General features: G+C 40.0%; 1 protein-coding gene across 1 annotated transcript in view; it reads right to left on the bottom strand.

Moving 5' to 3' along the window:
• The window catches only part of POLN (DNA polymerase nu), a 241,213-nt gene that overhangs the window by 78,420 nt on the left and 137,297 nt on the right, over positions 1-25,496 (bottom strand). The window contains exons 17-19 of the mRNA XM_065598521.1: positions 22,950-23,007; positions 20,974-21,051; positions 19,974-20,088 (exon numbers count right to left, since the gene is read on the bottom strand). Of these exons, the coding sequence (XP_065454593.1) occupies positions 19,974-20,088; positions 20,974-21,051; positions 22,950-23,007 (251 nt within the window). The remainder of the gene's footprint in view (positions 1-19,973; positions 20,089-20,973; positions 21,052-22,949; positions 23,008-25,496) is intronic.

Raw genomic sequence — 25,496 nt, 5'->3', positions numbered from 1 at the left:
ATTCTAAATAATTGGTCACAGCTGTAAGGCTTAGAAATACTTCAAGTTTTATGTGGATACTGTTATGTTGATTGCATAAGACAAATACTATAAATTTATTCCTTAAATGATGTAGATAGGATTACATTTACAGTGGGTAGAATATATGAGCCACTATATACCTCAGAATGACAGACAATAGAGATGGAAAAAAATGTTACATCATCGTCTAGTTCATCCTGCTGCTAGTGGAAGGTTCATGCCAAAAAGTCCGTTTTCTGAAAGTCGATATACAGTTTCATGGGTAAAGCAAGATACTAATGTAGCACAGATGAAAAATGTCTTCTATTAGACAATTTAAACATGGTATCTGGGAGATAAAGGAACCAAGATTGAACATATTACAGCATAACCATAGTCTCCCTAGGAAACAGTTTAAATTTGGATTCAATTTAATTTAGCCCTTTTATTCAACCTTCTGCTACAGTGATGTATCGAAAACAGCTTTTCTGGTCAAAAGTCTGCGGTGCTCCCAGCTTCTTGTAATCCTTTCTGTAATAGAGGTGGTTCTGTAGTTCCTCCCTCAATCTACCTCCTTTCCTCTTCCCAGTCCAGCCTGTCATCTATCTACAAACTTCCTTCCTGTACACTCACTTAACTATTCCTGATCTTCACCCATCTGCCTGTCACCTGTCTGTCCTAACCTATCTGCTTTAGCAGAGGGTTAAAATGTTTTCCTTGGCCTGTATTATATCAGGATTGATTTCTTTATTCTTAAATCATCTCTAAGATGGGCATCAAGTCTAGCTTTCAATATTTCACAACAGCTTCATCTCCTCCTTGGTAGCGTGACCAGATGTCCCATTTTTAAAGGGACAGTCCTGTTTTTTGGGACTTTTTCTTATATAGGCACATAAAACCCCCAATCCCCTGTCTCATTTTTTCACAGTTGCTATCTGGTCACCCTACTCCTTGGCAGCTTCCTGTACTGCCCAGCTCTCTTCTTACCAAAGTGCGGGTCAAAAGAGATGCAGATAAGGAGACTAGATCCAAGGCTATGTCCTAAATAATGTCTATTGCCAGTATAAATTACTGAAGCATTCCTTAGGGAGTCAGTAAAACTTGTGAACCACCTTGAGAATGAGATTTTCACCATCAAGCTAAACCCAAGGACATTTGACATCTAGGAGATCAGGGTGCATTGGGAAATAGTTATTCTCCACCTTGGGACGAACAAGCACTCAGAGACCTCTGTTGGGAGGTTGAGAGTTATGGACTTTTTCCAGTTAAGAACTTTAGGTTCTCTGACATTAACTGAGAAACTTGAGAGTGCTCTTGTCTCCCCCTCTTCACTGCTGCAGGAGCGGGAATGTGGCTGTCTTCTCACCACTGTAGCTGTCTCATGTCTGCCAACTGATCTGAGTAGGCAAGATCTATTTCCAGTTCCTTAGATGAATTAACTAATTGGTGAATGATTCTGTCTCACTCTTTGTGGCTGTGAATACAGGTGAAAGGAAGTGGGAAACATCAGCTCAGGTCCCAGTGTGAACACTGGTGGTGAGCAACAGACCTGAAAGAATAGTGAAACATCATGTCAAAGACCAAAGAGTGGTTCCATGAACTGGGTGAGGTAGCATCTCTCTGAGATTGCATCTCTGACACGGTAAACAGACCAACACTACTGGACCATTTTCTTTGCCTTCCAGACCTAATTAACTAGCTTTGTTGTGGAGGCTTCAACCATTGAAGGAGGAATGGAAGCCATTCTGGGAGATAATACAGCAACTCCGAAAAGGGCTATATCAAATCATTTCTGGTCTTGGTCTTGATACAAGGAGGCAGCTCATACAGGAACTCTGCAGAGGCCTTCCCACAGAGACAAAGGAGGGTGCCTGTCCCATGGACAAAGAAGATCTTGGCTGAATCTCCAAACCCAGAGCATGGTAGAGGCTGAAAGCAGGAACGAAAGAACAACCCTGCCTCAGATGGATGGCATAATACAACTCCCTGCTCCCTATTTTGAGAAGAGACACCAAAGAAGCCCACGTTCTGTTGAACTACAGGCAGAAGGAAAACTGGAGTGTTTGGGATGGGATGTTTTTGAAAGGGATTGGGTTTGGAGTCAGAACTCCAGCAGCAGAGTAGTTCATCTACCTGTGCGAAGAGATGACTGAGAAGCATTCCATTACTCCCAGATCAAGCAGTAAAGGCTTTCTAGCTCCTAAGATTGGAAATTATGCATGCCACACCTATGTTTTCTAAATGTTGTATTTAATTTATTTGACATCTACTCTACTTAATTCAGAGTATTAGTATACAGCATACACCCATTAGCTCATCAGCTTCCATTTACCAAAAAATCCAAGAATGTAAATCTCAATTTGATGTGTGCAGTCCTGAGATGCAGCTGTTTATAAATTGTGTCCAGCTGTGCTTTAATACTTCAGACCATTTTCAAAAAGACGTGGACCAATAATATATGCCCAGCCAGACCTATTCAGTCTCAATTTTAGCAAGATACAGCTTGACCTTAGCATTAAAAGGTGAAGAAAAAAGAATTAACTGAGAATAATGAAATAAAATGAACTACAGTCAAGTCAGCATGTCAAACTATGTTCTGTTCCCATACAACACATGCTATTTTCTTAAAGCAAAAGAAGCAACTGAACAAGAATATAGTAAGATGGCCTCTTTTATATATATCGGTCTGTGGAATTAGTAGAGTCATGCACTGATGCTGGGACAAAGGACTCTTGGGATGGAATTGTCCTATTCTATCACAAAGCCCACTTATTTTGTTGCATGCATAATGGAGAAAATTATTAAAATTATAGCTTCTTTTTCAGCTGTTTTAGATCAATTACAGGAAACTAAGTATTGTACAATAACAATAATCCTCTGGTCCTGGCCTCAAATTAAGCTATCTTGTTAAACTTCTGGTTAAAAAAAATGGTTTCACTCATGCTATTGTTTAACTCATCTAAAAACAGAAGCACGTATTCTTCTCAAAGACTTTTTCCCTGTGCCTTATCTGCTAGTCTAAACAAATGTCACAGCTGCACATCTTCAAGGGAATTGTGAGCAACATGGTGAAATTGCTGTAAGCTGCCATCCAGACAGTCTATCAGAATGCAAAGCAAGACAACTGTTACATTTCATTAATATCAACTACCACCTCTTGCAAGGGAGTTTTTAAAATAGATAGAAATTGCTTTGCTGCAAAAGCAAAGCTGTTAAAATATTCCAGCTCAACAGCCTTGGATGTTTTGAAATTATTAGGGCTTAAAATATCTTTAAAACTCTGATTCTGAGAAGGTCAAAGAAAGAATATATTTTAATATTTACCAGTTACTTTTGGGATGCAATAGCCAATGAAAATATTGGAGGAAAACTCATTGAAAAACTCATGCAGTAATTAAAGATGCGGTTGAACCAGAACCCAAGATCTAAACCTTATGTTTCTATAAGAATCTGAACTAAAAATCCAGGATCTGAACATTCCTGGAGTTGGGGGTTCAAAATCTAGATTTGAACCTTCCCAAATTTAAGGGTGTTCAGATTCTGTCCACTATAGAGAGATGTGTGAGCAATGACCTCTAATCTGAACTCACGGTTTTGGTTCAGGCTCATCTCTAACCATAATGTCCCTAACTAATTGTGCAATTTATCAGGAGCTGAAGAGAATTCATTCCTAACTGCTACAGCTGACTGAATATAGTGAGGCCATCCATGCTCGAGTGTTTTAATGCCTCTACTTCACAAAAACTACTAACAAGGGATCTCATCTTTTTAGAGTACGTAAGACAGTATAGAGCAGGTGTTATGTCTGCTAAACTTCATAATAATAAATCACTCATTAGGACATATGAGAACATTGACAGTTCAACCTCAAAGCCAGGAGACTGCTTATTTCTCTCTTTTGCAAATATGTCATACATGTATTGATGAAAGGCCATTTTGCTACTAGAAAAATATTCTTTCAGTCCCTGAAGCAAGCCAACAAATAATAATAAATGGGTATGCTAGATATATTATAAGAATTCAAATAAAAAGTCATTGTGAATTTTGGGTTTATAGCTCATTAATGTGCAAATTCCAGATCTCTTCCATCAAAAGATCATTATGCTTTACCTCACCGCCTTGTAATTTATCGTTTTTATTGTGTACACTGTATACAACACATTAACAATTTAATAAAGAACCTTAAATACAATGAGTAGGATCTTGAAAACAGCCTTAAATGTGTTTCTTAAAACTACAATTAATCACAGGCACTGTATGTCTATTATAAGATTTCAGTAACATGATTTCAAAATTCTAAGATCACAACTTTTGAACACTTCAGAATGATGTGAGAATCCAGTCTTTGTACAGTACCTATATCCATGTTCTATTCTCACACTGTATTTGTGATAATACCTATGTAGAAAAATCTGTAAGATCTGCAGTTGTAATATTGGATTTTCCAAGATAAATGGTAATCACTACAGTATATTATAGATTAAAATCTGACCCCTTCGAAAGAAAGAAAGAAAGAAAGAAAGAAAGAAAGAAAGAAAGAAAGAAAGAGCACAGCACATTTTGGTGCCAAAGTTGCCTCATCTGAAAAGTAGGCATTTCAAAGGTGAAATAACTATTTCAAAAACCATTAAGCATAATATATTTGCAATAGTCCCACTAATCCCTTTAGGCTTGTAGCTGAGAGATTTCAAACTGTTCCATAGCAGAAACTTTCATTCTCGTGAAGAGTACATATAGCTTATTGCACGAATATAAAAATTCCAACAGTTACTGTAACTACTAATTAAGAAACAGATATGTTTTCAGAAGTGATGCTACAGAATAAAAGAATGCAGGATCTGATACTCTGAGTGTTTTGTGCCTGATCCAAGCATACACCGTCTTAAATAATCACACTTACCCAGAACAATGATTCAATCTGTTATCATTACAGTTATTTTGATAACCAGCCTGAGATGCTTCCAATTTATGCACATGATTACAAAACATATATTAGTTTAAATAAACTCCTAAACCAAATTATTAGCTGAGGACATGGATACAACAGATTTAAGAAGAAGCACCTTCAAATAGGGCCAGATTCTGCCTACCCGATAAGTGATTGTATAACAGGAGTAGGGAGAAAGGAAAACAGAATTGCAGTCCAGAGGAATACGTAGGGGCTGCTTTCTATTATTCTCCCATTGCTGCATTGTGCTGCAATAGGTGCAGAGGAACAAAGTATAGGTGGCATCATGGCTCCATCTTGTCCCCTCCAGCTGTGTGGGGGGAAGTATGTTGCACCTCTTAAGGGTATTGCACTCCCTGTGAGCTGGGGAGCTCCAGGAAGTATTCTACCCCACAGAATCTAAGGAACAATAATGAGGATAACAGACTGAACAATTGTTTTTCTGAGAAATTTGATTACTTAAGATCAGGCCTGCTTCGATCAGGCACAACATTAACTCTCAGAATATGAAATCTTCCATTCTTTTCTTCCAGAGCTTCACATCTGAAAACATACTCATGTCTTAATTAATAGCTGCAGTAACTCTGTAATAATGAAAAATGATAACAATAGGCTATAGGTATTCCCCATAAGAATTAAAGTTTCTGTTATGGAACATTCTGAATAAAATCTTCTCTCTCAAATACAATCCTATGAAATCTTTCCAGAAGAATGCTTCCGGGCCTTCTTTTGGAGCCACACAGTTCTGCACTGTTACAACTGCAGGACACTGCCAAAATCTAGCCCATAATTATATAATCAAAATAGCTAATTATTAAGAGCCAGAGAACCTAGCACTATTGCTCATAGTGAGTAGTACGGTAGTTCACAAGAAGACCTATTGATATCAATTAAGCTAATTTTGGAGTAAGGAACTACTCCACATGAGTAAGGTGGCAGTATCTGCTCTTAACCTAATTATGTTTCCAGAATATTTATGTTTTTCTTTGATCAGCTGGGTGAAATAAAAACTTGAGAACATATGTATTATTTGAATGCTGTAATAAACCAGAGTGCAAAGGGCTGCACATGCGCTACCTAGTCAGTAACTGCACAGCATTTCTGCACTCTTTTTGGCTGAGACCACTCCAGTTCAGTATAAATATAGTTGAAAGAGGCGGTTGCTTGCCTGTAACTGGAGGTCTTTTCAGATGTTTGGTACTTATCTGTATTCCACTGAGGAGTTATGCATGCTTTCCATGCCTCCAGATTAGGAGAATTTGAAAGTAGCGTCCATTGGTCCGCGCATGCTCCCTGATTCACCTCATGCTTCTGTCCGAGATGATAAAGGATGGGGCAGACCAACTATGTCTTCAGTTCCTTCTCCACTGCAAATGAGTAGCAGAGGGGAAGGAGGGCAGGAAGTGGAATACAGATAGGGACTACACATCTCAAAGAACCTCCAATTAGAGGTAAGTAACCTCCTCTTCTTTTTCAAGTGGTGGTCCCTCTTGTATTCCACCGAGGGTGATTAACAAGCAGTACCTAAATTGAATGAGGGTGTGAGGATGAGGATGGTATAGTAGTGTGGAGGACTGTCGTGCTGAAGGAGGCATCCATGGCTGAGTCCTGTACTAAGGTGTAGTACACAGTGAAGATGTGTAAAGAACTCCATGTGGTCTCTCCACATATGTCAATGAGTGGCACATTGTGATGGGAGGCCAAGGTCGAAGCCTGAGTCCTCGTGGTGGGGGGGACATAGACCTAATAGTTGGTTGCAGAGTTTAATACACCCCAAAATCCATTTAGAGATTCTCTGGGTGGAGATGGCCTGTCCCTTGAATCTCTCTGCTATTGTGAATAATAGCTAGGGGACTTTCTGATTGGTTTTGTTCTCTGCAGATAGAAGGCCAGAGCTCATCAAACATTGAGGGAATAGAGTCAATGTTCCTCTGCAGATTTATGAAGCTTCAAGAAGAAAAAAGGTGATGAATGGGTTAATTGATGTGAAATTGAGAAACCACTGTTGGTAAAAATTTGTGGTGTAATCACAGTGAGACTATCTCTGTGGAAAACCCTGAATGGCGGGTCTGCCATCATGGCCCCAAGTTCGCCCACTCGTCTCACGGAAGCGATAGCAATGAGGAAGGCAACTTTCATGGAAGGAGGGACATAGAGAATGATGCTAAGGGTTCGAAGGGAGACTTCATTAGCACAGAAAGAACAAGATTCAAGTCCCACTGATGTGCTATAAGTTCTGATAGGTGGGAAGGTTCTGATGAACCTAGCAGTCAGTGGATATGTGAAGACAGGCTGGAATGCATGGATTGCTGCCAGGCGTACTTTCAAAGAGCTGTGGGTGAGACCCCAGGACTTCAGCATCAGAACAAAATTGAGTAGGAGGGGGAACCCTGCTGATTCTGGTGAAGCATGTTTTTGCTGAGCCCATGATGAAAAACATCACCACTTGGCCCGGTAATGTCTGGTGGAGTCTTTTCTGCTGCTATAAAGGATGTTCTGAACTGCTGAAGAGCACATTCATTCTAAGGCAGATGCCTATCCAAATACCACTCTCTGAGGTGTAGTGCACGGTGGATTGGGATGTCTGATCTCGCCTTTGCATTGGATCAACAAATCTGGATTGATGGGGAAAGGAATTGGTGAACAGGATGACATGCAGAGAAGATTGGGGAACCAGAATTGTCTGGGCCAGTGGGGGGCAATCAGAATTATCAAGGCTCTGTCTCATTGAATCTTGTGTGGTACTCAAGGTAAGAGCGGTAGTGGAGGAAAGGCGTAGTTGAGTTGGTCCAACCAGGGGAATAAGAGGGCGTCGCCCTGGGAGCTGTGGCCAAGGGCTCCACTGGAGCAGTATGTCACGCATTTGCTGTTCACCTGTGAAGTGAATAAGTCTCTGGTCAGGGTCCATCACTGAGCAAAGATGTCATGTACTATCGAATTGTGAAGTTCCCACTCGTGGTCAATCACAAAATGTCTGCTGAGTGAATCTGCTCCTCTTCTACTGGCTACTAAAAATTCCTTGTCCCTGATTGTACTGTCCTCAGAACTCCCCATCCATACACCCATGTGAAACATGGCCACCTTATTTCCTAACCTCTCACTCCATCTGTCCTAGGCTCATTACATCTCCCCACTCATCCTTACCCCTGTGGGATCATAAGTGAATAAATAATAAATTGCATCGTAATTAAACTGTATTTTTCAATTGCCTGTTCCAGCCATCATTCTAGTCCTCTGCAAAAATAACAAGAGTAATTTGTCTTTAATCTCTGTCTAAACACTGAAGGGCTTGCCCAATCAGTGCTACTGGTAACAAAATGGGAGAGGAATCTGGACCATGCATGAAATCCTACTAAAAGATAGTCACAGCAGTTTTCAAACCACCTCTTCTAAGAGCCATGAGCTGCATCCCTCAGTAGCATATTTGAGCAGCACCAAACCTGTACCCCATTTCTCATTTCATTAACAGCAGTGCTGAATGGAAGAGTCTGATGTAAATAAAATAGAAATAACACAAGATATAGAATTAAAAATATTTTGGATATAGAAACTAGAACAGAAATTAAATTTAGCTTATAAAACAATAGAGACAATGGGCAAGTAGAAATCATTCTTAGGTTAAAAAAATACAGTAGCAATTATTTCTTCAAATCTGTCTCAACAGAAGAAAATGACCAGAGGGTATGCAACTAATTTAAAAATGATTAAATTACTACCACACAATCAGTTCTTCCAGTGTGCGTAAAAGAAAAGGTTAGAGTATATGTAATGTGATGCCCCTCGATGGGGCTTGCAGCAGCTAGGATCAAACCTAAGACCTCTGAATTTAAAATGAACCTTTACTGCCTGAGCTAAATAAAACCCAGGGTTCATAGCTCAAAGGCTACAGCAGACTCATCAAATTTTATACATGGACTACCCACTGGAAGGGAAATTCAGAGCTACTGTTGGTGGGTGTTAGAGGGGGAGGCAGCGTGATACAATGGACAGGGTGCTGGACTGGCACTCAGGAGACCTGGATTCCATTCCTTGCTCTGTCACTGACCTGCTGGGCGATCTTGAGCAGGTCACATCACCTCTCTATGCCTCTATCAAGTAGGTGCAGCTTGTCCTTGGTTGCAGGCAGCACACCCAGGAGAAAGAAAATTCCAATTTCAAACCAGTAATATCAGGCCTGGCCAGCCAATTTGTACAAGCTGTGCCTTCTATGGGTCTGTAGGTTACATATATGATGCATAAGCCACCTTCTGTCCTATTTCTTCAAAGGGAAGATCCTAGAATATTGCAATGTACACAGGGGCAGGGAAGTGACATGTATTGGCATATTGTTTTACTGGTGTGAGGTTTAGATTTCAAGCCCTATTTATGTCCAGTGGCTGGAAAGACAACTTCACTGCAGTTCCAAGAAAACAGATATGTGGGTTCTTTCCATCTTTTGGAAATGAAGGAACTCATCCTGACAAGTGAAAGAGAGTCATGAACTGCTGGTGCCGCTCCTGACTGAAATAACCAATGCCTCATTCAGAGAAGGAATCTTCCCTTCCTCCTTCAAACATGCAATAGCTTGACCAACACTGAAGAAACCCGCCCTAGATACTTCAGTCCTAGCCAACCAGTGTCAAACTTGTCTTTCATGGATAAAGAATATCTGGCTGAAGCTGAACTCGAGCAAAACAGAGGTGATGCTGGTGGGCAGAGGAAAGTAGTTTGAGGAGTTTGCAGCCATAATGCAGTGTCCTTTGACAATGTTCACATCCACAATTGGTCAATTCAGTCCATACTCTAGGAGTAGTCTTAGATTCCTCACTGATGCTGAGCTCTCGCATGGCAATGGCCATGAGTAATGTTGTCTACCCTCTCCAGTTGGCTAAGAGACGCTGTCCCATCCTGACATGAAAACCTGGCCTGAGTTATTCATGCCTTTGTTGCCTCTTGACTGGACTACAGCAGCATAATGTAACTGGACATCAAATCTTCAGCATTTAGGAAACTAACTAATACTGCAGCAGGTCTCCTCAGTCACACAGGCTACTGTGAGCATACCACTCCTGTCCTCTGCTCTCTACACTGGCTTCCCACAGAATTTCAAATCAGGTTTGAGTCCTTATCTTCAAAGCTCCCCATGGCCGGGGCACAGGATACCTAAAGACCATTTAGAACTCTGAAATAAATATTGTGGTTGACAACATTGCTTTGCTGGTGTAATGGAACTCTCAACAATAAGATAAAGCTCATCTGTGTGGGAACAGAACCTCCTCCTGGGGAGGTCTGAGACTGTGGAATGAACTCCCCCAAGAACTAAGGACTATCACAAACCTCACCACTTCCTGCTCCCAGTGCAAAGAGCAATTCTTTGACCTTCACTTATCTAATATAGCAACAGGTATATTTAACAAAAAAACAAAACAAAAATCTCCTAAAATAAGACACTCCACTCTTCTCTCTCTGGGAAGAGGATGAGAGAGCAAGCAACATGTGACAGAAGTGTAATCACATTGCTTAATGCACTCCTGGAAGCCAGTGCTCAGATACAATGGTAATGAGCAAATTATTAAAACCTATATTAGAATAAATGTAGTTTGGAGCTCAACACTGATCCAATGAGAAGTTGGGGAACCACATTCAGGAAACAGAGTGCTCTAACTTATGTACAAGCGGCACAGGGAATAGTCTGTGACTGCCTGAAAAGCATGTCAACAAAGCTGGAGCCCTAGGCTGATATGTCTCATCCATAAGACAGTGAAGAAAACTATGACTGCTTGATTCCCTAGACTACCTGAACAGAAGCCCAAACAACATCTCCTGAGTAATGTGAGACACTGTGAGAGTCTGTTGGTAATATATTTATAAAAAAATGTAGATAAGCACAATCGTTGTTTGCTTTGTAGCTATTATCAAACATTTTCCTGTATGTAAAAGCAATTTTTCCTTTGTAAAATGTATATATTCCATTCCTGTTTTATTAGCTACTGTTGTTATTAAAATTTAGCTCCAATTTTTAAGCATTAGAATTAGGACTATTCTTAATTTTTTTCACCTTGTGACTGATGTTTGTACTTACAAGTAACAGTAGGTTGAAATCAGCCTAAAAGGACTGCCATTAATATATACTACTGTAAATGTATATAGACAAATCAGGGAAACAACTAGGATTATGTAAAAGGTCCCGAAAAAACCTTAATTCACCTGAAATAAGGGTTGGTCAAAATCTAGCTAAATATAGATACAATGAGCCTAGCTCCATACTTGAAGAGCCCTGACACCCTACCCTTTCATACACCCCTCTACCCCCTTCACAGCTTCTCCCTCATTTCTGTGTCCCTTCTGCTTGCCGCTGCTGACTTTCCAGAGGTCTTCAGGAAGTGCAAGGCAATTCCTCTTCCATATTATATTTTTTGGGCTGCATTAGGTAGAACTACTGTTCCCCACAATCCACTGGCTTTTCTGGGGGATCAGGAAATAGCCTGAACCACTATCAACAAGCAGGGAGAAGGTATACAGTCCCTGTGTCTCATTGTATCTCCTGCTAGACTAAATGGCAATCTTCCCATTATCAGATATGGCCAATGCCTGAATTTACCCTGTTGGTTGGGTGGTTTAGCCCTTCAGCTGAAACAAAATCCCCCCTCTTCCTGAGTACATTATAGCAGTCCAAAAGGAAAAGACATTACATCTCTGCATTACAGTCCACTCATCAGGGTCTGGGTGAACATCTCGTCCCTTTTTCAAGAGTTTTCTCCCCTTTATGAAAGGTTCCTCAATAGATCTTTCTTCAGCTCCTCTACAGGCTACTTTTGCAGGCTTCTTCCTTAAGCCCTTTCCTTTCAGCAACATCAGCACACTTGTCTCTTGTCTCCTCCTTGCCAGAGAGATTCACTGCATGTCTGACCATTGCCCTGACCTCCCTCAGACAGAGAAAAACAAGCCTTTTATACCCAACATGCTCTGTTGGCAGCCTACAGTTCCCATGACTGCCAAGGCCTCAAATTCTTCTGGCTTTGGCAGAGGCCATGTCCACAGAAGTGATGTGAACTTGGTCCTCTTAAGGGGCCAACCACGCTCATCCTGTGACAAGATGTAAAGAAACACTCTTCAAAATAACTAACTTTAAAGATCAGAGGGGTAGCCGTGTTAGTCTGAATCTGTAAAAAGCAACAGAGGGTCCTGTGGCACCTTTGAGACTAACAGAAGTATTGGGAGCATAAGCTTTCGTGGGTAAGAACCTCACTTCTTCTTCTTGCATCTGAAGAAGTGAGGTTCTTACCCACGAAAGCTTATGCTCCCAATACTTCTGTTAGTCTCAAAGGTGCCACAGGACCCTCTGTAACTTTAAAGAGTTTTATAGATTCACTTGGATTCCATAGCATACATGCACTATCCTAATTATGGGGCACTTGTTTCCTCTGCTGCTTAATCTAGCAGTGGTATACAGGGAAAGGGTGTCTCTCCTTCTTTCTGGATGCCTTTGAAGGGGACAGACCTTTTCCTGACCTCTCTGAAGACCCAGTGGATTAAGTGAGCAGTGGCCCTACCTGAAGAGACATGGTGCAGGAAGCCTCATTACCCAGAAAGCAGGAAATCTATAACTTTGCCCTTTCTTGCTCCATTGATGGGTAAGAGAGGTGGCTCGGGGCCTGTAAAGAAAGAAACTGATTGGGGGAAAGGGATACATTGAAAGGGTTTCATGTGGGTTTGGTTTTTATAAAACTTAAACTATAAAGTGAAACAGTAGAAGTTGGGCCACTGTCAATCCCTTCAGAGTTCTCTCAATCCTGGACTACCCTAAGTCTTGAGCATGTAATACTATCACAAAATTATGTCTTCTTTCATTTTTATGAACAACTTTAATTTCACCCTTCAGAATCATACACCAATTTTCTCGTTATTGTTAGTTTTTGAGACAGGAGAAGCCAGTCACATCAATCACACTAAAAGGACTGAATCCTGACCTTCGTCTGTATTAGAAAAAGCTTATCAGTCCTATCCAGAATCTGGTTAAGACATTAAACTTTCAGTCTTAATATTTTATAGCATTGTTTTTGTAGCATCAAAGATAAATAGCAGTGAAGGACAAATGCGTCATTGTACATATGGAGAGAGATTGTTATCATAATGTGTGTAGGTTAAATTATACACTATTTAATGGGGAGAATCTATTTTAATATTAGAATGCTGGCAGTTAGCTACATCATTCAGGTAATTCTCTTTCAATATGTACCATATATAGGTCTGGAATTTCATTAAAATGTCCTTCTGTCTTCATGATACTAAGTCATTTATAATAGAAATGGTTAAATTTTGTATTCTCATCCTATTTTTAATCTGTAGAATATAGGAAAGAATTTATTGCACACACAAGCACTCCCAAAACTTTCTCTTTGCTTCCAGATTCAGATGCTAAAACTCTGAAATGAAAGTGAACTTGGAAGAGCTGTAAGTACTTGAACTTGACCAGTAAACACCATACTTCTCTAACAATCTATCTTCTTTAGTTGTGGAGAGGTGCTTCTGAGGCTACAGATTCTTAGGGATTTCTTTAGAGTAGATCAACAAACTTCATATGGAACAGCATATATATGGGGACATGACTAGATCTTTAGTCACTTCCTGAAAATGCTTACCTACAGAGATAATTATCTTTCTGACACCAGGGTCTGAAATGGAAATATGCATTTCAGGTAATAGAAGATTTATTTTTGCAGTTATACTACACTGTATACATGTTTGTTTAAGGAGCTTCAGGAATTGCTGTTATCCTCAAATAGCTTGTATAAGTTGGAGAAGGCCCTGTAAAAGTAATATTTACTGAGATTCCTAGGCATATGTCACTATTTTATCCAGGAAGGAAGCATGGTATTGTGATTAAAAGAATTTCCCTGGTTTCCCACATTAAGATAGGATTCCTAGTGGCTCAGTCAGCAAGGATAGTAACTGTAATCCAAGTTCTGATATCTAAGCCTTTCTACACAGTGTTCCATAAGTATAAAGTGGCTCTGCATTCTCATCCTAAATTTCTGATTTAAGATAGAGTTGGAGTTTCACCTTAATCCGTCTGTAAAACTACTATTTAGTAGAGTTTTTCTCTAAACTTTATGATTTACAGGTGAGGCTAGGTTATACAGGATATATGTTAAATGGTCTCTTAGTTACTATTTAGACAGGACAAAGGTTTTTCATAAAACTCTTAGGGTGTTTGTGCTATACGTAAAACAAGTCTGAGTAGAGATTGTCTAAGTGGATTCAAATCTTGCTGGTTTCTGCACATGAATGTCTTAGAGCATACGGTCCAAAAGCAGAATTTCTGCTGCATAACAAAATACCTAAGGCTGATACCTGAAACTCAATTCACACATTTATGCAACGTTACTGACTTGGCCTCTAGCCTGATGTCTAATTTAGCAGAGCAGGGCTTCAATCATTATTTAACCTGGTATGCTCAAACACACTGCCTTTGAAGATTGTTGTTATTAGCTCATTTCCCACAAATCCATATGGGCAATTCTTGAAAGAACTGTGGGAGACCTAGTCAGACACCAGACAAAGAAGCAGCAGAAAGAACTTTGTTCGCTAGTTCTGGACAAGTTAAAAGGAAATAACCAAAGCAGAAAGGTGAATTCCACTGGTTTGACTCAGAGGAACATATCAGCCATGTACTAATGGCCCAGTTCTGAGAAGCACTTAAGCACATGCTTAAAGTTAAGTGTGTGCTTAAGTGCTTTCATGAATAGATATGGCAAGACCAGGACTAGCACATCCTGTGGTAGTGAACTGCTCACCATCTGAGAAGCATAACAAAGCTCCATCTTATATCAGAGATCTATAGCCACAATGCAGCCAATAAAAAGAAAACTTTGCACAGGAAACCAAAAGGACTCATTGACTTTTAACTTCATTTATTCTTTAATCCCAGTCTATCTTTGACAGAGAATTCATAAATTATTGATCCCTCTGTCTAGCTAGGAATTATACAGCACTTTACCTTAGTATTTGAGTGTCTCACAGATTTAAGTCATACTCTCTCTTTCCTTCTCCCCAGTGGAATTTTTAAACAAAATTGCTTATTATTCATTTATTGTGGGACGTCTAGGTCAGAGAAGTCAGATTTATATTTTACTCTGAGTTTGGTTGTCATTTGGATCTCTTGTGACAGTAAACGCCACAGTGTTTGGACAGCTGCCAAAAAAAGCTTCCCTCTTCCCTCTTATGAGTCTATCTTGTGGTGACAGGTCTAGTCTTCCAGAGGAGTGAAACTGTCATGGAGGATCATGATTATGAAGAATGAGGTAATCTTGCAGGTTGCTTGGACCAATTATATAAAGGATTTTGAAGATTAGAACAAAACTCTTGAACTTCACTGTATTTGATGATAAGTGGTGCACTAGGGCAGTGGTTCTCAAACTATTGTACTGGTGACCCCTTTCACATAGCAAGCCTCTCAGTGTCACCCCCCGTTATAAATTAAAAACACTTTTTTATATATTTAACACCATTATAAAATGCTGGAGGCAAAGCGGGGTTTGGGGTGGAAGCTGGCAGCTCGCCGCCCGCCATGTAATAACGTCCCAAACCCCAGTTTTAGAACCCCTGCACTAGGGCAATGTATTTTTGGTTGTCTGTGTTAGAGATAAAAGGGCTGTCTGGGAATTTTCCACTGGAACTATTTTTCAACAGGAAATGCCCTTTTCGTAAAATCAAAATTTGATGCAGGAAAATTTCAATTTTCATTTTTCATCCAGAATATTGCTGGCAATTTTAAAATCAAGATTGGAATTTTTTAAATAAAAAGATATGCTCTAGTTCAAACAGGAGTTATACTGGGGAAATTTTATGGTCTGTGTTATAAAGGAGGTCAGATATGATCACAATGGTCCCTTCTGGCCTTGAAAGTTATAAACCTTTGAAAATCGGGCTCCTCCCTGCCTGCCTGGAAGGATCTCGTCAATTTCATTTTCAGACATCAAAAGCGAAATTGACAAGAGCTTTTCAGGCACCCTGCTGGGGAGCTGCAGTAGGCCTGTGGGGGAGGCAGGGAGGATGAGTGTGCCTCCTCCCTTGCCTCTCACGGACAAGTCAAGCTCATAGGATCTATAATTAAGTCTTAATTTATTAGCATTGAAATTATTCTGTTTGAATCACAATACTTTTAAAGGGAAAATTCAAATACCTCTTTTTTAAAGATTATTGTGATACATTGACATACATAATTATAAAATTCAGCACTTATATAGCACTTTAAAAAGGTAAAATACTGTATAAACATGAATTAACTCTCATAACATTGCTGTGAGCTAAGTATTATCATCCCTATTTTACCGAGGGGAAATCAGAGAAAATATTTATATCAAGTGATTTCTAGGACCAAACAGAGTCAGTGGCAGAGCGAGAATGGAAATATAGGAGGAGTTCCTGGCTCTGGTGCAGGTATCTCTTTCTAGTAGATCATGATGCTTTCTCATGTGGGTAGTGTTAGCAGTTAATCATTGTTTTAGAGCCATCAAAGGGCAAAACAGTGGCTATTGTTTTTGATTGTGTAACTATAAATTACAACTCGCTCATTTCATATAACCTGCACTCAACTTCCTTCTACAATCTCTTTAATTAATTTTATTTTTATATAAAAACTATTTATTTGCTTATTTCTGCAACTACTGCTCTTAATATGCAATAAGCAAACATTGTGTCTTCTAATCTTTGTTAGGTTTTAATAATTGGAGAAATATTTTATCTACTAGATGTTTTTGTTTTACCAGTGTTTGTATTGGCTATGTTTAAACACAGTGTACTCAGTGTTTTTGCTAAAGTGTTTTTGTCTTTGCTATTTTGTTCATTGTTTTTTAGATTGTTATGTTTTATTTGCCATGTATTTAAATAGACCAACCGCATACACAAAATACACCCTCTGTGTATGGAAATATTCGCACACATTCAGATACTCAGTGTTTTGCAGGCAGAATGTAGGACATGAATTTTAAAGTATGTCCCTAACAGTTAGTTTGGATCCATACAGCTTATAACCCATCTGAAACCATACGTCTATTTGCAATATCATAATAGTTTCCACGGCAGCTAAACATATGTCATAAATTAAGGATTCCAACTACAAGAGCTGAATAAGAATTAGGTATGACAAAATATTCTAAAAGTTCTTGTTTTTAATAGAAGACTTCTTAACCAGGATCAAGGAGAGAAGACTACAGAAAGTCTGTGTGCTCATACAGAACCTAGGACACTAGATCCCAGATCCTGGTTAAAGTCACTGGGTGTAATTAATAATGATTATAATAATATGTATATTATAAAGTTGCTTCCAAACAAAGTTTTCTTGAATTGAAAAGAGAAGGCAGCCACTGTTTGAAGAATCATTATGTAATAGTTTTGTAGACTCATCATCACACTCATATCTGATAAAAAATTTGACTGTAACATTTCATTGAAGTTGAAGTTCCTGGGTAGCAACTATACAAGGTTGGCAGCTGCCAAGAGCTATGAGATTACTGACTAGAATAACATGTCTGGAGCCCTGCCTACAATTGAGACAAAATTTGATTCATATTCATGCACATATTTACAATATACCTCCAAAATGAAATAAGGATTTAATTCCATCAAGAGGTTCTAATGACATGATAATATGCCAGACTTAATTATATCAGCAGATGCTCAAAATCGAATCTAACAATTATTTTCTAATAAGCGTGCTCTTATCAGTCTATTGTCTTTCTAGAGCTACAGTCCTGGGAATCCTTGAGTCTTGTACCATCAGGCTATCCACCCCACCTGCACTGATTCAAGAATCGTAAGGTGGGAAACCGCAACTTCATCTACCCTCAGTTTCTTTCCACTACTTTAGAGTTCATTGGTAAATACTCCAGAGAAAGGGACAATGAGGGTTGGAAGTGTGTTTCTGCAGAAATTTGGAAACTGTAGAAACTCAGTAGCAGAGAAAATCAGCAGAAGCTGGGACTGGTAGACTCTGATGACGTCATCAGTGTCTGACTGGTATTTACACCCTTTACTGTGGATGGTCTCTCTCCCCCCCTTTGCTGTTTGTTCCTACTCTATCCTGCCCTCTCCATCACAGTCTCTGTACTTCAGCCTGGCTCCACCTGCCCTCCATGGGCCCCTGCTTCCCTTTCCCCTTAACTTCTCCCTTTCATCCCCTTCCTTGTCTCTTTTTTTAGCTAATCTGCTCTCAAAAAAATTCCATACAAACAATTAAAAAAAGAAAAAAACAACAAAAAAGTGTAACTTACATAAGGCTCGCAGACCATCACTTTGTTCACTCTGCTTGTACGCTATACCCTTTCTCTCCAATCATTTGTCTGCCTTGTCTATTGAGACTGAAAACTCTTTGGGGCATGGACTGTCTCTTATTGCATGCTTGTAAAGTGCCTAGCACAGTGGGGTCCCAATCTCAGTTGGTGTCTCTAGGTTCTACCACATACAAACTAATAAGTAAGGCTGCGAGTTTGTCATGGAGGTCATGGATTCTGTGACTTTCCGTGACCTCCATGATATCTGCAGTGGCCGGTGCGCCTGAGCAGCTCAGGCAGCCCCTGAGCCAGGTGCACCAGCCGCTGCTGGGACAGTCTCGGGCCACCACCCCCCTCCCACCAGCAGGCCATGGCCAGGGGGCTCTGCATGCTGCCTCCACCTGTAGGTACCACCCCTGAGCTCCCATTGACCATGGTTCCTGGCCAACAGGAGCTGCTTTGCCGGCACTCGGGGTGGAAGCAGCAAGCAGATCTGCATGGCCTCACCTCTGCCTAGGAGCTGAGGGAGGTTGATATCACTGCTTCCGGGGAGGTGCAGAGCCAGGTAAGGAACCTGCCAGCCCCTCACCCCTCCCCAGCACCAAGCCACGTGCCGCTGCCCGCCTCCCCCCCCCACCCTGCCCGAGCATCCATGGCACCCCTGGGCTACTCTCCCAAAGATTTAGTCAGGAGTATATAGTACAAGTCATGGACAGGTCACGGGCCGTGAATTTTTGTTTACTGCCCGTGACCTGTCCATGACTTTTGCTAAAAACACCCGTGACTAAAACATAGCCTTACTAATAAGTAATACATTTGAAATAATGCAGTTACTAGAAATACACCAGTTTTTCTTCACTGGAATTTATCTACCGATCTCCTTTCTCTGGAGATCAACAAAGAGTAATAATCCCAGGAATAGGGATGAGAAGGACTTAATTAAAAAGGATTGAAACACTGCTCTTTCTCCTGAGTATCAGAGGGTCTGTCAGGAGACTGAAGATGAGCCCTCACTGGAGCCACAAGAATCCCATGAGCGCTGTCCTCTCTGTTTCCTGTATAGGTAAACTTTGTTTTCCAACACCTTTAGCAGATGTCTAAGGTTTTCAAAATACTTGTGGTGTAATTGGAGTGAATATTATCATCAGGAGACATGACAGAGAGAAAGGATGTTTTGTAATCCTTCATGAAGCTAATTTAGGTCACAGCTGAGCCGATCCTTTTAAAATGTATTTGTGAATAATTATGCAATGAAAAATTGTCAACATTTATAACACGCTACTTGCAATGAGTTATTTGACCAGTTCTAGTCATCAGGCTCATCTAGGTCAGTACTATTTGAGTCTTGAGACAGATTATCCATATATTAGCCAGTGGTAATGAAAGCTGTGGAGGAGAAGGGGATGAATAGAACCCGTGCATTGCTTTGAAGGACATGGGTGAGGAACTCTTATACTCCCTTTCATAATTCTGAAATCCTTTTGGTATGCTTGCCAGCTCCCAATCTTTTGAAAAAGTATCAATTTTTCAAGAAAATAAGTATTGTGCCGAAATACATTATATCACTATGAATATACAGTAATACAAGAGTTGAAGGTACTTTTGTCATTTTGTTGGCCTAGTTCTGTGGTTTTCAACCATTTTTCATTTGTGGACCCCTAAAAAATTTTAAATGGAGTTGTGGATCTCTGAAAATCTTAGACATAGTCTGCAGACCCCAGGTTGGAAACCATTGGCCTGGTTTACATCAGATGGTGTAAATGTACTCTTACCATTGAGAAGCCAGTGTAGTAAACACATCAGTGGTTTCAGGTTCTTGGAACAGTTTCAGAAGTTCTGGGTCACAGGATAGGTGTGCAAGGATTCTTAGTTCAATATGGGAAAAATCTAGCAAATAAAACTCTTCATTAGTACCCTTGCAACTTTTCTATTATTATACTTTTTAACATCCTTTCCATATTTATTTCCATTGTTATATTTTTCAGTTACAGGGCAACAGAATTTTATAGAATTCATGTTTTTTTCACAAAGGGTTATAATTTTGTGAAAAAACTCTAAACCAAAACAATATAAAACTTTAGAGCATACAAGTTGAAGCAGGAAGGGACATACAAATGTTTAGCATATCTGGCATGTAAATATTTTGCGTTGCCAGCTACAACAGTGCCATGTGAACGCCTGTTCTCACTTTCAAGTGACATTGTAAATAAAAAGCATTATCTCCCATAAATGTAAATAAACTTGTTTGTCTTAGCAACTGACTGAACAAGAAGTAGGACTGAGTGGACTTCTATGAGGTGAATAGAAAAATATCCAAAATATTAATAATAAATTTAAATTGGTATTCTACTATTAACAGTGCAATTAAAACTGCAATTAACCGTGACTATTTTTTTAATCTAGTTAATTTGCTTTGTAATAATTGCATGCATTAACTGTGATTGACAGCTCTAGTGAGAATTAAACTTGCCCAAGGCATGAAACTTTCTGCATGAATGATTAAAGTTTGGCAAAATTATAGGTGCTTATGCTGAAAAGTATTAGGTAGTTTTACAGATAGATATTGCTACCAGCACTGCCTATAATACAGACATTCAGACTCTGCTTGTGAGGAATGGGCCACTCTTGAAGATAACTACACTTAACATCAATGCTTTTGCTTCACAAGGTCAATGAAGATGTAGTGGCGTCCAAAAGAGGACTGGCAGCAGATATCACAGGACTTTTGTTAATAATAAACAATCATAAGATAATTTCCATTATTATTGTTACCTGCTGCTAAGAACGTATATCCTTTAGCTGAAACAAACAATGTTCTTGGGGAAATAGTTACTATTTCATTTTCTTTTCCTAGAAAGGAGATGGGAGAAACATATATTATATCACAGAAACAAAACAAAACAATAAAACTCTGTTGTAAAACAGGCAAGGTTGCTAAGCATCGGACCTACCTGACAGACCACCACAAATGCAAGGAATTGAAAAGTTAAGCCATCTAACAGCAATTATCCTGTACTCAACAAATAAATAATGAATTAATTTCCTACTGCAATCACAATTTCCTAGGAAATTATTTCCATGTGTACTGAGTCTTTACAGAAGAAAGACAGGACGACAAGTAAAAGTTAATGCATTACTGGAATCCTATTCTACTTGGTGTAGGAGAGGCAACAATGCTTGAAGCATAGTATATTTCCTCTACTACTGATTGTGACCAACTGATTGTAAAAGTTGCAAAGGAGGAAATGAGAAGGTCTGGAGAAGTTTGCAAAGGAAAGGAAAACCTGAAAAAATGTAGTTTTGCAAAGTACATATGAGTAGGGCTCCGTGTTTGTCACGGAAGTCATGGAAGTTATGGATTCCGTGACTTCCTGCGACCTCCATGACTTCTGCAGCGGCCAGTGTGGCTGACCACAGGGCCACCCAAGCAACTGGCCCTGGAGCCAGCTGCTCAGGGCAGCCCTGCAGTCAGCCACACCAACTGGTGCGGCTGGCCTTGGGGACCACCTGAGCAGTGGTCCCAGGGGTGGCTGGAGCTGCTGCAGCTCGGAGCAGCAGCTGGCCCCCCAAAGCTCCCGCCCCAGCAGTGCCCCTCCCCCTAAGATTCATTCAGGAGTATTTATGGTATAAGTCATGGATAGGTCACGGGCCGCAATTTTTTGTTTCTTGCCCATGACCTGTCCATGACTTTTACTAAAAATACCCATGATTAAATCGTAGCCTTACATATGATCCATGAGCATCATTAATGAATTTTGCCAGGCTCAGTCTAGGTCTGCCTATGTGTTGTAGTACACATTGGGTAGCATGGATATGTATCCACAGTTTGTACACAGATGAAATAGATAAAAATAACAGGAGAAATTACAAACTGCCAGCTTTAGCAATTGAGTTTTTTCTCATCTCAGATAGACACTTATGTTAAGGTTTTTATTGTTATTCCAAACTCCGCTCCTCCTTTCACTTACACTTATATAAACCCTTTTGCTTCATTATATTGAACTGTGTCCTATTCCAAAGCCTCCTGTGCAAAGCCCACCACTACTCTTCCAAAAACCAAGAGCAACAAAGCAGCAGCAGCAGCTCTACACAGTGATCCTGTGCAGCTACCTGCAGGAAGAAAAGGTTATGTAAGCAAGTCTCTCTTACACTACAGTTCACTATTGTGGGTCCAGTCCTTCCTCTATCATTTGGGTCATGATTCCCTAGGACTTACAGCCCTCTCTCTACTATCTTTCTTGAATCCAGTTTATAGCATCCATCTGACTAGCAATCAAAGGATATTTTGGCCGTTAGCTGTTAGTTTGATTTATGGGGCCTACTCAGTCTAGCATTGGCACCTCCCTAGGAGAAGCTTTCTCAGATGAAAGCATAGAAAAACTTCTTAGTAAAATAAGGCAGGATAATTTGGTTCCATTACAACAATGCAAGCTCAAAACTGTGGAAAAAGAACACAAACTGAAGGTAGGAGGACTGGCCGGGAGAGCAGAGAATATTTAAATTGATAAACTTGCTTGCATAAATCAAGGAAGAGGCAGCAAACCTACATTCTGTACTGGCAAGAAGCAGCAGAAAGATTAGTTTAAAAGATAATGTTATAATATAACTACACAGTTAAAATGTAGTCTCTCACCATTTTTGAGATGTTGGTATGCTTTAATAGTACTTGATCACATATTTTTACTCAGACACTTAGATAAATGCATGTCATTTTATAAAACTACATAAACAAAAACTTTTGCCTTTACCTTTTACATATTGCTTCTTAATAATTTGAACTGGATGCTTGGATATACCTTGGATATTCTGTAAATAAAATAACAGGAAGTAAAAATTTACAGGAATTTAAAATGTTTTTTAAAAGTATAATTGAGGGAACATCAAAGATTAATTTGATTGATTATATAATGTTAACATATTTTGTTTGTTTTATATTAAACAATATTAGAACTATATTTTGACAATATACATATACTTAATTGTAAATTATATAAATGTAAAATTAAGCATTTTGAATTATATGACACAAAAACCCAATTAATGGAAATGATAATTATGTACAGCACACACTCACATTTAAGTCATGAAATGTACACTAAAATTTCAAGTATGGAATTGGGGTGTTAGAGAGTCTAGTGGGATTAAGTCGAGTAACTAAATTATCGTATCAACAGATGAGAAAGAGAAGCAAGCACAGCAAAACTATGAAAATTGAGCGTGGTCCGGAAAGCCATATTAAGTAGAAGAGAAGGCTATAAAGACTTACATGATGGAGGATCGGGAAAGCCTAAAGCTTAAGAGAAGAGAAGGCATTATTATGATAAGAGAGATTTGAGGTAAGTTTTGGGTGGAGTGATTGCCATATATGCAGGTTACTCGTGTTGGCTTAAAAATCATTAAATTAGGGTAGGACGTTAAATCTGGACTCTTTCATATCACAATACACAGAATTGTTATTTTGCTTATCTAAAAAATATGTTTTTAGTTAACCCAAGCAGCCATTCTGTGTACTGTAAAGACTTGGAGCCAATCTGTCAGTGCAGGACAGGATGCTTCAGGGCAACTGGTAATAGTGGGGGAAATGCATGGCTGGGCACACCTTACTGCTCCTTTAGAGGAACAATATTCATCCTAGCTGCAGATTACAGCTTACACACTGAAAGCCTGATCAAGCTCCCAAGCTAGCAGATCACTTCCCCCAGAGCTGTGATGCACCCAGGGCTGGCTCCAGGCACCAGCGAAGGAAGCAGGTGCTTGGGGCGTGTGGCGACGACACAGGAAAGGAAATAGAACACCAGGTTTGTGGTAGCCAGAGAGCTTTAAAAGCCTCAAGCAAAAAGCCTCCCAGGAAAACTTTCCTGGGGTTTTTATTTCTCTCCTTACTTTGTTTACAACTCTTCTTAGTGGTTACATTCCTGCGCATAGAAAAGCCAGGCAGTATACATGCACATAAGATAACGAACCCATCTCTTGAGCACGTGAATGCCAGCTGCGAGGAAACAATCGAATCAGCCAAAAGGTTTTCCCAAACACAAACGCTGGATTGAAGGTCACGCCTGCCTCGTTGCCATGGGAGCAGTTTGCCGCACCCGTGGACTGGCGATTCGGGAGCTATGCGTCCCTACAGGGGCGGCCAATGGAAAGGGGCAGCACGTCCGGGTCTTCGGTGGCAATTCAGCGGCGGGTCCCTCAGTCCCTCTCTTCCTCTTTGAGCTGCCGCCAAAGTGCCACCGAAGAGGAAGAGAGGGAATGAAGGACCTGTCGCCGAAGAACGAAGTGACGCAATTGAGCTGCCACCGATCGGCTTTATCTTTTTTATTTTATTTTTTGCTTCGCCGCTTGGGGCGGCAAAAAAGTTGGAGCCAGCCCTGGATGCACCAGCCAGGGCAGTAAGCCAGAATCCTAACCTAAATCTACAGCAAAATCCCTCTCTGCTGATGCACTGATGGGAAGGGCCTGGGCAGGGCTTAAATTCAGCCGGATATGTCCAGAGCAGAGCTCCGGTAAATATTTCCAAACCCTCAGGAGCCCCAGCATGCCCCGCGAGGCTGAAGCCCCGAACCCTGGCGCCTCCTGTGGGGCTGAAGCCCCGTGCTCTGTGGCTCTAGGAAATACTCAATGAGAATTGAAGCCCTGGGAAAATTAAGGGTTCTGAACACTCTTCTCCTCTACTAGCACACTTTTGCAACACAGAACAAAGTTTTGTCCTATATTTAGCATTTTATTTGCTATTCCACATTTTTCTTCACCCTTTTCTTTGGAACCATCACCTGTTAAAAGCAGGTAGGCATACATTGCTGTCAATTTTTCTGTGACTGAACAAGAAAGACACCTGTGGATCTTTGCCCTTCTTTACTATAATATTTCTAGTGTACTGTGAAACTTTGAACAATGAGAATGGATTTCTGGTTGAATCATGCTTTATGTAAGGATAGGATTCAAGTAAAAAATCTAAGATTTTCCAAAGATATAAGATGTTCTAACGCAGCTTTTGGGAATAAAACTGAATTCTACAGGAATTGTTTATCCTTGAAGGATTCTTACATGCTGATCTTGATTTGTGGATGCACCACCAAACATAATAATTCAGACAAAAAAGCTTTTTAAAAATTTTAATCTGTTTTATCTCAAATATTATTTTCAGATACTGTAGCATCATAAGCTTATGCTACCTACTACAGTTACATTTTTAAATTTATAATAAATTATGGAAGAGGTTGTTTATTAAGTACAGCAAATCTACAAGTATAAAAACTGAGAACCGTCTAGGCTTATCAGTAAAGAAGACAATGCAG

This window comes from Chrysemys picta, chromosome 5, assembly GCF_011386835.1.
Source record: "Chrysemys picta bellii isolate R12L10 chromosome 5, ASM1138683v2, whole genome shotgun sequence".
Taxonomy (NCBI): Eukaryota; Metazoa; Chordata; order Testudines; family Emydidae; genus Chrysemys; species Chrysemys picta.
This window is presented reverse-complemented; position numbering and strand designations above follow the sequence as displayed.